At 39.7% G+C, this 16,313-nt stretch overlaps 1 protein-coding gene across 1 annotated transcript; it reads left to right on the top strand.

Moving 5' to 3' along the window:
* The first annotated feature begins 246 nt into the window (after positions 1-246).
* Positions 247-7,159, top strand: LOC131239517 (septum-promoting GTP-binding protein 1-like). Its single transcript, XM_058237262.1, has 6 exons — positions 247-760; positions 968-1,088; positions 1,210-1,306; positions 1,552-1,591; positions 3,698-3,781; positions 6,634-7,159. The coding sequence occupies exons 1-6, from the start codon at positions 440-442 to the stop codon at positions 6,796-6,798; spliced, it is 828 nt and encodes a 275-aa protein (XP_058093245.1). The 5' UTR covers positions 247-439; the 3' UTR covers positions 6,799-7,159.
* The last annotated feature ends 9,154 nt before the right edge of the window (positions 7,160-16,313 follow it).

Genomic DNA, 16,313 nt, shown 5'->3' with positions numbered 1-16,313 from the left:
ACATCGCAGAACATAAAGCAAACCAAAGTCATCTTTCACTCTACAACTTCTCTCGCCGTATCGTACACGACTCGTTAAAAAATATCGGCGAGAAATTGGCTTTTGAAAATCCAACCCAGCCCATCTCACGAGAACCTTGTGTTCCGTGTGCAAGCCAAAATGACCAAACTACCCTCAATATGAAAATAACGAAACTACCCTCAGATAAACCGCCTACGTAAAGCCCGAGAAGCCGGCGATTCGGACTCATATGAGATTCTCCAAAACCGGTCAACCGTCTCTCCCGATAACGCTGTCACCTTCTCAGCTGATGTCGTTACCAAAATAGAGACAGAGATAGAGAGAAAGAAAGAAGGGAAAAAAAAGAAAAAAGACAAGAATACCCCTACAGCAGTCCTGGCCTGGCCTGGCCTGGCTTCTTCAGGTCATCTGAATCTCCATGACTCAGTTGTGCCGGAAACTCGTCCCTGTCAACGTGAAATGGCGAGTACTTGGCCAAGTCGCCTTCCTCCGCCGATTCATACGGTTCTTGTGGGACCGAATTCTGGCATGTTCGACCGGAAAACCGCCTCGGTATCGCCGGCTTTCTCGCTGCGTCTCGTCTCCCCTGTTACCTCCTTCGCCGACGATGCTGAATGAGTCCGACGTGGGGCCCACTGACTCGGCATCGATGTGTGGAGACTTTGATGGCGATTCGGATTTGGTGGTTTTGAAGATCAGTCTTTTGGGTGATTGTCAAATTGGAAAAACAAGCTTCATGGTATTTTTATCATATATCTTCAAAATTATTATCTTTTTTTAAGTTTTACTGATTTAATATTAGACTATTTATGAATCTGAACCGTCCATTCCGCGTACTCCACCATGATTCAGCTAAGATTGAAAATTTATACTGATGCGACAATAGTTAAAATCGACGGTTGATTTTTTTTTTTTTAATTTAATTTTTGTATTCTCTTGTGTGAAGATTAAGTATGTAGGGGATGAAGGAGAACAAAGATCACTTCAATTATCAGGATTGAATCTGATGGGCAAAACATTGATAATTAAAGGCGCGCGGATTGGTTTTAGTATTTGGGATGTTGGAGGTTTGTTATTTTTGAAAATTTAAATTTCTTGGTGATTTTTATTTTAATTAGTTTAATTTTATGTTTTTTCTTTCATGGGTTTTATTTAATTTCTCTTTTTCTTTTTTCATAATTTTTGTAGGTGATCATCGATGTCTTGATCATGTTCCAATCGCTTGTAAAGATGCGGCCGCGATTTTGATCATGTTCGATCTTACCAGTCGATGCACACTAAATAGGTTTAAATTTCAATTATGATATATATATTTTTTTCATTTTTATATTAGTTGGAAATAAAATCTAATGAAATTGTTTTTAATTTTTGTATTTTAGAGTGTGTTTGGTTTCACAAACTTTCATAAAATATCATAATGTTTTATTCAACCACACTTAACTAATATAATAAGTTAATTAAAAGTATATATTATTTATGAATTTTTATTAATATTAGATTCTAAGTGTTTTAAGCTTTGTGTTGGTGCAGTGTCATTGGCTGGTATCAGCAAGCAAGGAAATGGAATCAGGTATTTTATTTAATTCCTCATTCTCAATCATATTTCACTTTTTTATTTTTTATTTATTTTTCATGATTTCTATTCATACTTTCATGGGTGGATGCAACTAGCATGGGTTTTTAAATATCATTGTTTGTAAGAGAAATAATCCAGTGGGCCATGCAAATAGTTGCATTTGGGTTTGTAATCATTCACATCACCTATCTTGTCCATTCATTAGATCTAATCTAATCTAATATTCTTTTATCACAACAATCAGATGGTCCTAACCATCTGCATGTGGATCTGTCTTTAATGAATCTTGTCCATTAATTTCTGCAAGCCAGTGATTGGATGGTTAGGATGATCCATTTAGTATAATTTTTGTATGGCTGCCTATGAAAAGCAGACTGGACCTAAAGGACGGTCGAGATAGATGGTGTGGATGTAAACTAATGTTCCAGTACACTCAGCCCTCTGGATCATTACTCATTTTATACTTTCTAGACAAGGATACCCCATCCAATAAACCATTGCAAACATTAATTTGGGGAATGATACATGCACCCCATTATTTATATATATACCCTTTTTCAAAAATTTTTTGGATACTGCAACAGAAATTGGTAAAATGGGGTTCATGTGTCTACATGTGGGGCCCATTTTCTTTTGAATTTCTTGAATTTGGGTTATATATATATATATATATATATATATATAAATATATATATATATATTATGGTTATAGAAAAACTTGGAGAGTGCCCGAGTCAACTCGACTTGAGTACTTGCTGAGTCGATTCGTCCTGAATACTTGGATCGAGTCGACTTGACTTGGGTTGACAACTTGTTGAGAAGAGAAAATGTGGGGCCGTGCAATCAGCCTTGTCTGAGTCTTCAGATCGAACCCAACATGGATGTTGAGTTGACTCGGTTTCGAGTTGTTGAACTCAATGGACAACAATGTTACTGTCTATTGAGTGCAAGTAAACAATAGTGTCACGCATATTCGACATCTAGCCACTGAAAAGCTAGGCCCCACATTAAGACCATTTGTCAGGTGGACCATATTTGTTGGTAAAGTAAAACTAGGGCTGAAAATCGGCTTCAACCCAACCAACCTGACTGACCCGCTATTAAGTTTAGCTCAAGCATGACGTATGGGTTTGATTCAACTCGAACCTGATCAATATATAAGTTATAAATTATAATTGAGTGTGGACCTTAAGGCAGAAGATTTTAGCACCATTGGGTCTCACTAGTCCACTTCATTTGCAATAACTCAAGCTACGATGATACACCAAATTTCTCTCTCAAAAATAGACAACGTGCTACACACAACTTTTAAAGTAGTCCTCTATTTTAGCTTGCATATTTAGAAAAAATAAAGTATTTTTTCAGCTTTATCTTCTTTAGAAAAAAGTATAAAGTATAAAGTATATCTTCTTTAGAAAAAAGTATTCTATTTTAGATTGCATATTTATAAAAAATAAAATATAAAAATTAAGACATGTATTGAAATATGGTAAACTAGTATAATAACAAAAATATTAGCATACATTCACTCGACCAAGTCCGCTTAGGTTGGACTTGGGTTGAGAATTCCCAACCCAAGGTTGGGTTGGATGAGAGTTAAAGTATAGGAAAGTTAGGTTAAGCTAGACCCCACCCCACCCAACCTAACGGACTTTCAGCCCTAATTAAAACCATCGATTCCTCTACCATACAGTCTCTTCTACCATGGCTAAAAAAAACTCAGCAACTCAGATTGACCCAATCAGTATCAACTCAGTTGGGGTGAATCGCTCAGACTCACCAGTGAGTCAGGGGTGACTCAGTGCATCCGATCGAGTCTTGAGTTACCTCAGACGAGTTGCACGGGACTGGTCATATATAGTCTTAAAACCATGTTTTTTTACAGTGTGATTGCCTGATTTTTATGGGCCATCTTTAGGGTGGGGCCTGATCAGATGTCTTACACGCGTGACACACTTGGTCAATGTGATCCATCGAGATCTTTTATTTCTTTATTTTTAGATGGTGGTGAACATTGACCTTTGGATACATAAATATCATGTTTTTATGATTTTATGGTTTTTTTATTTAATTTTTAATCATATTTTCTCTTTTTTCTAGACGGCTATCCCTGTTCTGATCGGAACCAAATTCGATGATTTCGCCCAACTTCCTCTAGACATTCAGTGGGCCATCGTGAGTCAGGTATTTTTATTTTGGAAATTAAATAATAGTCTATTTCTCAAATTTCATCTACCTGTGGAAATTTCCATTGTGAATTGAAGAGGTTGAAAAAATTAGATATGCTAAGCCCACACGTGTGTATAAGGCAACAAATCCGTGCAAGATCCACGCCATCCTTCAGGTAGGTCTGATAGTGTAGATGATATAGCCTGAGAATGGGCCCGCTCTAATCATCAGGAGGGCATCTGCTAATGGCAACCACCTGATGGATGGCTGGGATCGGATAACCGTGTGCCATGCTGGGACATTTGTTGTCTCATACGCACGTGCACATTCACCCATCCACGTGTCGCAAAATCCGGAACTGCTTAAATCGTGGACATGCTATGAATGATCCTATTTTTGGACGGTGGAAAGGAAATCTGGTCATGGTTAGACTGTTCTATCATTATAATTTGTGGGCCATGCTCCATACACGGTCGAATCAGATAGTATGGATGATCTGAATTGATGTCGGTGTTTGCCACGTGTACGGTGGATCTACACCGGGTCCGTTCCGCACTCTGCCAGAGTAGTTTCTCATTCCTCGTGTTTCTGACTTCATTTTTTCAAACCAAGTACTTAGAAGGTCGCGCGTGGGGCCCACCATTTGTTTGGCAGCCACCTGTCCAGGAGGGTAGACCAATCATGAAGGTTCCGCGCCACCAAATCAAGCCAATGCAACCATCATGTGGACCACCCGGTGACTTTGGAGGTTTTGGGTGGCCCACCATCTACAATGTCGCCCAACTCATGATTTGATGGCCCATATTTTTTTGGATTCAATTAATGTACGGATTGGATGGCACGCACACAATATGGTGGGCCCCACACACATCATGGTGTATATGGCCATAAACAGGGACGCGATGTGTTTTATCGAAGCGGTCCATCTATACACACACACACACACGTATGTGTTTTATCGAAGCGGTCCATCTATTTTTCCAAGGTCATTTTAGTGTGTGAACTCAAAAATGAGACAGATCCAAATCTCAAGTGGACCACACCACGAGAAAACAGTGGTGATTGGACGGCCAACATTAAAAACTTCTTACGGCCCTCTGTAATGTTTATTGGCCATCCAAACTTTTGATTAGGTCATCCAGGTACTGGATGAAGGGAAAAAATAAATATCAGATTCATCCAGAACTTTGGTGGCTTCCAGGAAGTTTTTAATGGTGGACGTTCAGTCACTACTGTTTCCTGTGGTGTGGTCGACGTGAGATTCAAATCTACCTCGATTTTTTACTGATGCTCTAAAATGATCTGAACAAAAGTGAATGAATGGCATGGATGAAACACATACATTATGGTGGGGCCCACGGAGCAACATCCAGCAAGCAGCGTCATTAGGCAATCCGCGTCCCATGAGCAGGGAAGTAACTTTCACGGGCAGCTGGATAAGTTTCCACACGCAAGCAAATAACTTATCCACAAATGCCTATGTGGGGCCCACCGAGGTTTGTATGCCATCCAACCCGTGCATTGAGTGACAGCCAAGATGAGGATGTGATTGCAGAAAAGTCATGCCCATCCAGTCACTAGGTAGGCCACACGATAGAAATCGATGGACAGCCGCCCAAAACCTTCAAATCATGGCAAAACAGCCACTCACTAATTTACAAATTTTGCCCCTAAGAGGCAGATAAAGACACGGAAAAAGGAGAAAAGCAAGGCAAAGCTTTCCCACAGAGACGACTTGAAGTTGTGGCGGTCGATTTTTTTAAAAAGAAAAAAGAAAAAAGAAAAAAAAAAAAAGGCCACTAGCCTATCTGGACCGTCCAAGTGCTTCATGTCATGTCCACGAGTGCCGAGTGTCTGGCCCACGTGGCAACACAATCAAGAAATCTATGATCATTGGCCCATGGACATATGGATAGTATTGTAGCATGTTTGAGTTCGTCGTGTGGGGATCTTAGTTCGGCGATCCAAACCGTTGATCTTGTCCCCCACACTGGCTGGAACATACCCCAGAAATCTCTCGAATCAGTAGATCACCGTCGTCTAATCTACACCGTTCTTTAACCATCTACCTGCAGTTCACCAATCAAAGGGTTTGGATTGTCTGATCAAGGAGATCGTGAGGCATGATCTATCTTATTCGACCGGACCCATCATACTTCTGTTTTCATTAATGAGCCATGAACCGACGGAAGCGGATTGGATGGCTGATGTGGGGCCCACCGTGATGTATGTGTTTTATCCACACCGTACATCGATTTTTCCGGCTCATTTTTGGGCTCGAAGCAGATCAAAAGCTCAAGTGGATGACAGGACAGGAAACAGTTAGTGATTGAACGCACACCATTAAAAACTTATTGGGGGCCACAAAAGTTTTGTATCAAAAGCTGATATTTGTGTTTTCCCTTCATCCAGGTTTGTGTGACCTCATCAACAGCTTGGATGGAAAATAAACATTACAGTGGGCCCTAGGAACATTTTGACGGTGGTTGTCAGTATTTCCACTTTTTTCTATGGTGTGTTTCACTTGAACTCTGGATCTCCTTCATTTTTGCAAATCATTCAATAAAATGAGATGGAAAAACGGATGGACGGCGTGGATATAAAACACATACATCAAAGTGGGCCCCACGGCGCCCAATTTGGGTCAGTACCCAATCCCCCTCCGAACCCGACATGTAGCATGGGCTCAAGGCAATTTGCATTACCGTAGTTTCTAAGTAGGAAAATTCCACCCATCAGACAATTGCAGTCACATCCGTCAACTTCAATCTGGGGTCCATCAAATTTACGGTCGAGATGGGTCAAGCGTCAATGGTCAAACTATACTTTAACAGGTCAAGATTGTCTTATATTTCCAATTTCCACAGGCACGAGCATATGCCCGAGCGATGAAAGCGACCCTATTTTTCTCGAGTGCGACCCACAACATAAATGTGAATAAGATATTCAAGTTCATCACAGCCAAGTTCTTTAACCTCCCGTGGACCGTTGAAAGAAATCTGACCGTTGGAGAGCCCATCATCGACTTCTAGTATCAGATTTTCTGCCCCATCAGCCGCACGATCTGTACATACTATAAAGGCCCACGTCGCTGACCGCAGTTGGGGAAGTCAGGATTGAAGTTTGTTTTTTTTTTTTGAACGGTTGTGATAGCCTTAGCTGTGTCCATCTCTTTTAGATCTGGAGGAAATTACCAAAATTGAGCTGATCTTGGGCTTCTTTTTTTTTCTTTTTTCTTTTTTCCTTAACAAATGTAACAAAATTCCCACATATAAAGGTTACAAAAGATCACACGCCTTCTTTCTCTCTCAATTTTAAATTTCCACGTGTTTGGACGCATTAGATTTTATAATTATTTTATAAGATATATGATTAAGGCATTTTTATTTTATATACATTGATGGTACATGTGCTACATAGTCGTAAGTGAGAGTGGTTATATTCAACCTTGGATTTGAACCATGGGCTAGGGTTGGGTTTGACGTATATGGCCTAATCGATCTTTAAGCTGGGTTTGAGCTCAAGCCATTTTGGCTGGACCCAAGCTTCACATGTACATGTGTTCTATCTTACAAATATGCCATTTTTATAGCTTAACAAAGGTGTGTGGACCGTTGTTTTGACTCCTTTAAATTACAGTTTCTTTTGATGAACGGATGATTAGGAGAATTCACGTTGTAAAGAGGGATTTTGGGATTTGATCCATTTTCAGCTGATGAACGGATGATTAGGAGAATTCACATTGTAAAGAGGGATTTTGGGATTTGATCAATTTTCAGCCTGGCCTTGACCAATGAATTTTCAGCTCAGCCTTAGCTTTAATGGTTTCGGGTCAGGCCGGGCCTACTGTGGCACAGTCCGAACTTGGTCCATTGTCATCCCTATTAGTAGAGTTGTGTACAAGTTGAACTCAGTCAAGCTTGGCCTAATTTGGTTCAGCTCAGCCAATAGGCTACCCTGGCTTGAACTTAGCTCGGCTCAATCCTCGGGCCTGATTGGACAGCTTGGCTTAACTCAGTCAGCAGCTAGGGCAGCTCGAGCCAAGTTCAAGCCAAGCTTGAACTCAATCTTTCAAGTGAGTTCGGGTTTAGGTTTTATAGTTTTTAATATAAATAATATATATTATAATATAAATAGCACATATTATATAATATATAAGTTATTTAAATATATGAATATATATAAAATATTTATACTAAGTGAACCCGATTTGAGTCGAATTGATTCGAATCGAGTTAAGTTCCAAACCGAGTTGAGTCGAGTTCGGTCTAGCTTGGACTCGAAATTTTTTCGAGCTCAAAAAATCAGCTCAACTTGGCTCAGACTAGGGGTGTACACGAACCGAGCTAGCTCGGTTAGCTCACTCGACTCGACTCGAAAAAAGCTTGATTCAACTTGGTTCGAAGCTAAGTTCGACCCAAGTTGAGTTGATTTTTTGAACTCGAAAATGAGTTTGAGCCGAGTTCGAGCAAGCCCCAACTCGACTCGACTCGTATTGAATCCAACTTGGATCGCAGCAGTTCAGTGACTCGATAACTTTGCCATTGATGTTGTTCACCAAGTGTTTGATAAAATGACTCAACGAAGATGGGCATTGTTGTCATCACCACAATCCTTCATATCAATAAACTACTACAGTAACGAGAAATACAAGGCACAACAACTCAAAGCAAACGGAGAATGTAATCAGTCTTCAAAACATGAAGCAAAGGAGTAATCATCTTCACAACCAACATTCTTTAGGGTGCCCCGAGCTGCTAATCGAACTGAGCCGAGCTGGCCAATCAAGCTCGAGGACCGAGTCGAGTTCAAGCTGAGGTTAGCCAATGGTCGAGCCGAGTCGAGCAGAGGCCAGCTCGACTCGGTTCGACTCGATGTACACCCCTAGCTCGGACTCAATTCCAAACTCAGTCAAGTCAAGTGAGTTAACTGAGCTAAGTCAGTTCATGTACAGCTCTACCTACCAAGCAGGTGAAGAAAGTTGGGCCTTTATGAAAAATTAGGCCTAGATTCCGCTCAATTAGTTATTGGGCCTAACAATTCAAACCTTTTTTCACACACTTGAACCCATGACTTCGGTGTTGAAATGCACTCTGTCTACCACTGAGCCATGGGTTGGACCTTAGGTTAATTCAAACCTGAACTGAAGTAGGCAGACTCAATTGGTCTAGTCCACCAAATCTCAAACCTAGATCAAACTAATCTACTTCTTGTGCTCTCTTCTAATTGCAATGCACCAACATTTGGAACGAGTTGATGGGTTTCTCTCAAACATGGTTAAAAGACTTCATGACTCGGACCTACTCGTTGAGTCAACTCGTAATTGGCCAATGTCAAAATGGAATGGCCCAACTGAGTCCAAGTGGTACTGAGATATTAGTAACCATGGATGAACGTCGGCAGAGTGCGATCATGATCAGATAGTGACAGAAAGTGGTCCCTTCCTGTTCTACTTGTGGGCCACTTACTCATCACCAACCGATCCTGATTGAAAATGACAAGACATGGTCCTACACTCACATCTTGTCACATTACATGGGGATTACAGTATCTTGGAGCATATCTCAAGACTTAGGCTATTTTGGCACCATGCATGAGTCAGGCTTTCCTTTAATAAAAATTTGTAAAATGCGTCACCTTGCCATATAGTTTATGTCATGTACATATATGTGTGTGGTCCACTTGTATGTGACATCAATCAATAAGAACAAAATTGCTTTTTAAAAATTAAGGGCCTGTTTGGGTGCCACTCAAAAAAGAGTTCTTCTCGTTTTAGTGAACAATAATTATGTATTAGAGATTTTGGTATAATGATCAAAATATTCTTGATAACATTCTAACAAATATCGCTAAGATTTTCAAAATCTCAGCCATGAGAATATCACGACATATCTCGGCAGTAATTTTCCTAAGGTAATAAATAGTTACAAGATAAAACATTTCTTTCATATCTATATATTTAAAATTTTAAAATTAATTTTAAATTTATAATAAATATTTTTGTATGATTTTTAGTGAGAATTTTTCTAATAGTATCATGAGAGGATTTTGAAAATCTGAAAATGTCTGGAGAAATTTCTTGGCTGAGAAATTGCTAAGAGCCGGATTTGTCACTATGCTTGATAATTTGAAATTTATATAAACTATGATTTTTCTAATATGTGATTAATTTTAACTATAATGATATGAACTCATTTTTAAGTGCCATTGAATAATGTGGTCATTTCAATTTAGATAATTTCTATGTGAGCAACAGTTTGACTTCATTTGGACGTCAAATGGATTTTAATAGGAGTATGTTTAAATGGTGGAAAGAGAAGAGAATAAAAAACATAAAAATTATTTAACGATGATTTTCATGAGCATTATTTAAATATACATTTCTATAGATATCGGTTTCAGGAGACTTTTTTGGATACGAAACACTAGTCATGTCATACCTGTGCTGGGATGTTTGTTGGGAGAAAAGATTCTTTTTCAATCACATACACAGTACCATTGAAATAAAAAGAAAATAGGGAAAAGATGCAAATCACAGCACACAAATTTACGTCGTTCTCTTTCAATACATCCATGGATTTACACTGATCCATTACGCCCAAAGGCTAAAAATGAAAAAACAACTCTCAGTATAATGACCTCTCTCTCTCTCTCTATTTCACGACAGAATATATATTGCCCCAAACAAACTAAGATATATATATATATAATTTCATATGAAATTACCCTGTAGAGCAGGGGCTGCACTCTTACACCCATTGGCAAGGGGCGCTACCCCTGCCACCCCAATGAACTTAATGCAGAACTTGACCCACGAAAGTGTTGGTTAGATGAACATTATATATTTGGTATTGGGTCGAATATGAAATACACACTTACAATTAAGGGCATTTGGATGTCAACTTCTTAGAATTAAAATGGTGCGACCCCAACTAGTCACACGTTCTAACTGGTGACATTCTGTTTGTAGTGACTTTGAATGGATTGCAATTTAATTCATTTAAAATATACAAAAATAGAACATCAAATTATCTTGTGCCATTATTGACCTTAATTGTAAGATCCTTCCAACTAGGTGTCACTTTTGCTTTAAATCACGCTTCGGCATCTTGCTCTTGCTCGTCTTTTACCTATTTATACTTGTTTAAATTTTGAAACAGACATTTCCACAGTCTTATGTCTGCTCTTGTGTCTGCATCTGTGGCCACTTCACTTCTTGCTTCGTACAACTATATTATCAACTATACTACATGATGTAGAGCGGGTCGCGGACAGTTAGATGACCAAGATGGATCAGAAAAGGCCCGGTTGACGACAGAAGTAATCCAGACCATCGAACCTTAAATCGTGTGTATCTTGCAATCCGGAATGAGTTATCTGACGTAAAATATATGATTTTGGGGTAGAACGAGCTATTGAAGCCAACCAACTCCGCTACGCCAGGTTGCGCAGCCCAGATTTGTGAAAAACCCCTCGATCGATGGTCGTTTCCCTGTTTTAATTTCGTTTTTACTATAAATAGTAAGTTTTAGTTTGATTATAACTCTTCATCCGTCGGGCTTTAGGAGTTGCGCCCAACGTGAAAAGAGCTTAGAATAATTAGGAGAACGGTTTGGTGAAGGCAAATAGGACACTTACTATTTTTGGCCGAAAACCTTCTGCACTAGTAGACATCACGACCGTCTATAAATAGTAAGTTTACTATTTATAGTAAGTCGCAGATTCTAGGAGTTTGAGTTGTAGTTTGATTCTGATTTCTTTTCCATTGCTTGGTACCTCTATTTAAAGGGTTGTGAACTCGTTTTTATTGATCAATTAATCAATTTTGAATTTCTTAGAATTTATTTCTATTTTCTACTTTCTTTCCTTGTGGATTCGAGAAGTCTCTGTGAGGAGTCCAGAGAAGCTCCGTGGATTCGGAGTAGTTATCCTCATCACGTTCATCCTTGCGTCATGACATTGTCTTGTACTCAAACATATGGAAAACTGGATCCATCAACTTGGATGGTCTTTCAGTTTTAGCCAACTCTACATGGGCTATCAAGTAAACCAATGAGAGGATTCTAACCCTAGTCTTTGATTGCTTATTTGGATAGAAAAAATTCTAAACAAGGACATGAAAAACTTCCTTAGAATTATTGGGGCTTGATTGGAACATGGTCAAATGGTATGAAATTGCAATAGGGTATTGTATATGATTGTGTCTTGAAATTCTATGGTATTTTGACAATCTAATATCGCATTTGGTATCAAATTCTTCTTTTGGGAAAAACATTAAACTTATATTTGATACCATGAAGGTATAATTAATGGACCAAATTTCACCGTTGATGTCAATTGCCTATATGCATGTGCAACTCAATTATCACGTGTAAAGTGAGCTCATGGATTGATAGTGTAGATAAAACACATGCATCAACATGGGGCTCACAAATGTAATGGATTTCGAAATCTTGCCATATTTCTTGCTGGGATTGGAAAATATAATACTTGGATTAATGCAATCCTTTTTGTCATATCCAAACACCAGACGGAATTTACATGGGATGAAATGCAAGTCTATACCACCAATAAGCTCGGAAATGCAGATTCTGCATTTTTTCAATAAAACCTTGATAATGGAAATCAAATTCTACAATCACTTTTTTTACACAAGCTCTCCTTCTATGGAAATGGAATTCATTTCCAAAGTATTCTTTGGATCCAAACATCTCCGTAAAAATCCCCCGGTTCAAATCATCCAAAAAAACAGACACTCCAGCCATCAAAACCAACAAATCATCATCATCATCACCATCATCATCTAGACTCATTTGGAGGGTCAGATTAACGTGCATATATCATCGAACCATGGTCCCCACCTGCACTAAAATTTTGAGTTAGATGTTTGCTGAGGGCCCTATATTTTGCATCCATCCTTGGACCCTTCCCTCAATGTGGACTGCTGTTGTACTTCTTATGGACGGGTTGGATGGCATATAAACATCATGGTGGGCCCTAGAAAGGTTTCAACATTTCCATCGACGTTGTTTCCTATGGTGTGGCTTGATTTTTGTATTTTTATTTTTATTTTTTATTTTTTAAATTTCTTTCTTTGTTTGGGTTCATGTCCTAAAATAAGCTGCTGAAATTAATGAACTGAGTGGATATAACACAACCATTATGGTTGGCCCTACAATGCTTGGGTTTGTGGAGTCCGTTGGCAATGGGTCTGCCTCAAGGCGGGTAGGCCTTACTGCACACTAGCTGGCTCATCGGATATTAAGGCAAGTGTCAATTGGCCTGACTCGAACAAGTTTGGTAGTGAATCGATGTATCAAACTAGACTAGTGTCAAATAATCACTTGCTCTAAAAGCTAGAGGCATTAGAGAACGGTGCATCAATATATATCAAGGAACTTTAACACTCTCCACCCATGTAAGGAGGAGTTCCACATTAAAATTTGCTAAGCAATGGTGGAGTGACACTCACACCATTAATAGACGGGTGTTAAATAACCACTTGCTCTAAAAGCTTGAGTCATTGAGGGACTTTAACACTCCCTTACATTTGCGGGGTGGACCTTCGCATGGGAATATATTAGGCAAGGTGGAGGGACACTCACACCTTTAACAGCTCAGAAAACCATTAGCCGACCCACGTATCTTGAGTCACCAAGCCTGACTCATTCACGAATTCCTAGGCCCAAGCCCAGATTAGGTTGGGTTTTAGGTCCATCAGTTTAGCCCAAGCCTCACCCATGTCGCCTGACCACGAGCGAGTCCGTAAGCCCAAGCCCGGCTTGGGGTGTCGCCTATTTAATGGGGATAATTTCTGTAACCCGAACCCAACTAAAAATGCAATGAACTCAATCTGGACCCACCTTTTAAGTGGGTCAAGTAGGTTTGGACCCAATCCATTGCTAGCCCTACACCCTAAACACATGTGGGCTTTTCTTGCTCTACAAATAGCCGATTTATTATGGCAACAAAAAAACAAGAAAAAAAAAAACCATGGATTTGTACAACATCTGGACCATTCATCAGCAATTCCGAGTAATGGACTATAATACAAAAATCCAAATCGCCTAATTAGTGCACTTTTGCCCAGTAAATCCAAACCACCCATCAGAATTTCTGAGAGATGAACGGTTGCTTCTGAAATGCACACACGTGAGATATCCGAACCAATCATCAGGTAAGAAGCAACGTGAGTAGGGTTTGAACCAGGCTGGGCCAGCCCATGGGCCAACGTAATAGGTCCAGCCCGTTCCAATTCCACTCATCACGGAGGTCACACGTGCATAAGCGTGTACCAATTCTCACACAAGCGTGTCCCGGCTGATGTGTGGATTAGTCTGATTTTTGCGATAGAACACAATCATAGTGCGGCCAACCTTATGAAAGGTTCCGATCTCTCACATGCGTGCCATGTCAGCACGGCTGCTGCAAATCACCTTTTCCTCACACAAAAATATCCATTTCCTCACGCCCACCGTCGTTCATGAGAACATTACTGTCGTTTGGAATAATCCCGCAATCCAAACGCGATTTGCCCAAATCATGATTGGCGCCGCTTCGACTCTATCTTCGATCTTGTACTTAAACATATGGAAAACTGGATCTATCGACTTGGATGGTCTTTCAGTTTCAGCCAACTCTACATGGGCTATCAAGTAAACCAATGAGAGGATTCTAACCCTAGTCTTCGATTGCTTATTTGGATAGAAAAAATTCTAAACAAGGACATGAAAAACCTCCTTGGAATTATTGGGGCTTGATTGGAACATGGTCAAATGGTATGAAATTGCATTAGGGTATTGTATATGATTGTGTCTTGAAATTCTATGGTATTTTGACAATCTAATATCGCATTTGGTATCAAATTCTTATTTTGGGAAAAACATTAAACTTATATTTGATACCATGAAGGTATAATTAATGGACCAAATTTCACAGTTGATGTCAATTGCCTATATGCATGTGCAACTCAATTATCACGTGTAAAGTGAGCTCATGGATTGATAGTGTAGATAAAACACATGCATCAACATGGGGCTCACAAATGTAATGGATTTCGAAATCTTGCCATATTTCTTGCTGGGATTGGAAAATATAATACTTGGATTAATGCAATCCTTTTTGTCATATCCAAACACCAGACGGAATTTACATGGGATGAAATGCAAGTCTATACCACCAATAAGCTCGGAAATGCAGATTCTGCATTTTTTCAATAAAACCTTGATAATGGAAATCAAATTCTACAATCACTTTTTTTTACACAGGCTCTCCTTCTATGGAAATGGAATTCATTTCCAAAGTATTCTTCCGATCCAAACATCTCCGTAAAAATCCCCCCGTTCAAATCATCCAAAAAAACAGACACTCCAGCCATCAAAACCAACAAATCATCATCATCATCACCATCATCATCTAGACTCATTTGGAGGGTCAGATTAACGTGCATATATCATCGAACCATGGTCCCCACCTGCACTAAATTTTTGAGTTAGATGTTTGCTGAGGGCCCTATATTTTGCATCCATCCTTGGACCCTTCCCTCAATGTGGACTGCTGTTGTACTTCTTATGGACGGGTCGGATGGCATATAAACATCATGGTGGGCCCTAGAAAGGTTTCAACATTTCCACCGACGTTGTTTCCTATGGTGTGGCTTGATTTTTGTATTTTTGTATTTTTTTTTTAATTTCTTTCTTTGTTTGGCTTCATGTCCTAAAATAAGCTGATGAAATTAATGAACTGAGTGGATATAACACAAACATTATGGTTGGCCCTACAATGCTTGGGTTTGTGGAGTCCGTTGGCAATGGGTTGGCCTCAAGGCGGGTAGGCCTGACTGCACACTAGCTGGCTCATTGGGTATTAAGGCAAGTGTCAAATGGCCTGACTCGAACAAGTTTGGTAGTGAATCGTTGTATCAAACCAGACTAGTGTCAAATAATCACTTGCTCTAAAAGCTAGAGGCATTAGAGAATGGTGTATCAATGTATATCAAGGAACTTTAACACTCTCCACACGTGTAAGGAGGAGTTCCACATTAAAATTTGCTAAGCAATGGTGGAGTGACACTCACACCATTAATAGACGGGTGTTAAATAACCACATGCTCTAAAAGCTTGAGTCATTGAGGGACTTTAACACTCCCTTACATTTGCGGGGTGGACCTTCGCATGGGAATATATTAGGCAAGGTGGAGGGACACTCACACCTTTAACAGCTCAGAAAACCATGAGCCGACCCACGTATCTTGAGTCACCAAGCCTGACTCATTCACGAATTCCTAAGCCCAAGCCCAGATTAGGTTGGGTTTTAGGTCCATCAGTTTAGCCCAAGCCCAGATTAGGTTGGGTTTTAGGTCCATCAGTTTAGCCCAAGCCTTACCCATGTCGCCTGACCACGAGCGAGTCCGTAAGCCCAAGCCCGGCTTGGGGTGTCGCCTATTTAATGGGGATAATTTCTGTAACCCGAACCCAACTAAAAATGCAATGAACTCAATCTGGACCCACCTTTTAAGTGGGTCAAGTAGGTTTGGACCCAATCCATT

This window comes from Magnolia sinica, chromosome 1 (genome assembly GCF_029962835.1).
Source record: "Magnolia sinica isolate HGM2019 chromosome 1, MsV1, whole genome shotgun sequence".
NCBI classification, from domain to species: Eukaryota; Viridiplantae; Streptophyta; class Magnoliopsida; order Magnoliales; family Magnoliaceae; genus Magnolia; species Magnolia sinica.
This window is presented reverse-complemented; position numbering and strand designations above follow the sequence as displayed.

Excerpts from the sequence above, each read along its gene's own strand:
- LOC131239517 (XM_058237262.1), top strand. The coding sequence starts at position 440 with ATGACTCAGTTGTGCCGGAAACTCGTCCCTGTCAACGTGAAATGGCGA. Across the intron at positions 761-967 it reads TTGGAAAAACAAGCTTCATG|ATTAAGTATGTAGGGGATGA; the intron begins GTATTTTTATCA and ends TCTTGTGTGAAG. Across the intron at positions 1,307-1,551 it reads AGTCGATGCACACTAAATAG|TGTCATTGGCTGGTATCAGC; the intron begins GTTTAAATTTCA and ends GTGTTGGTGCAG.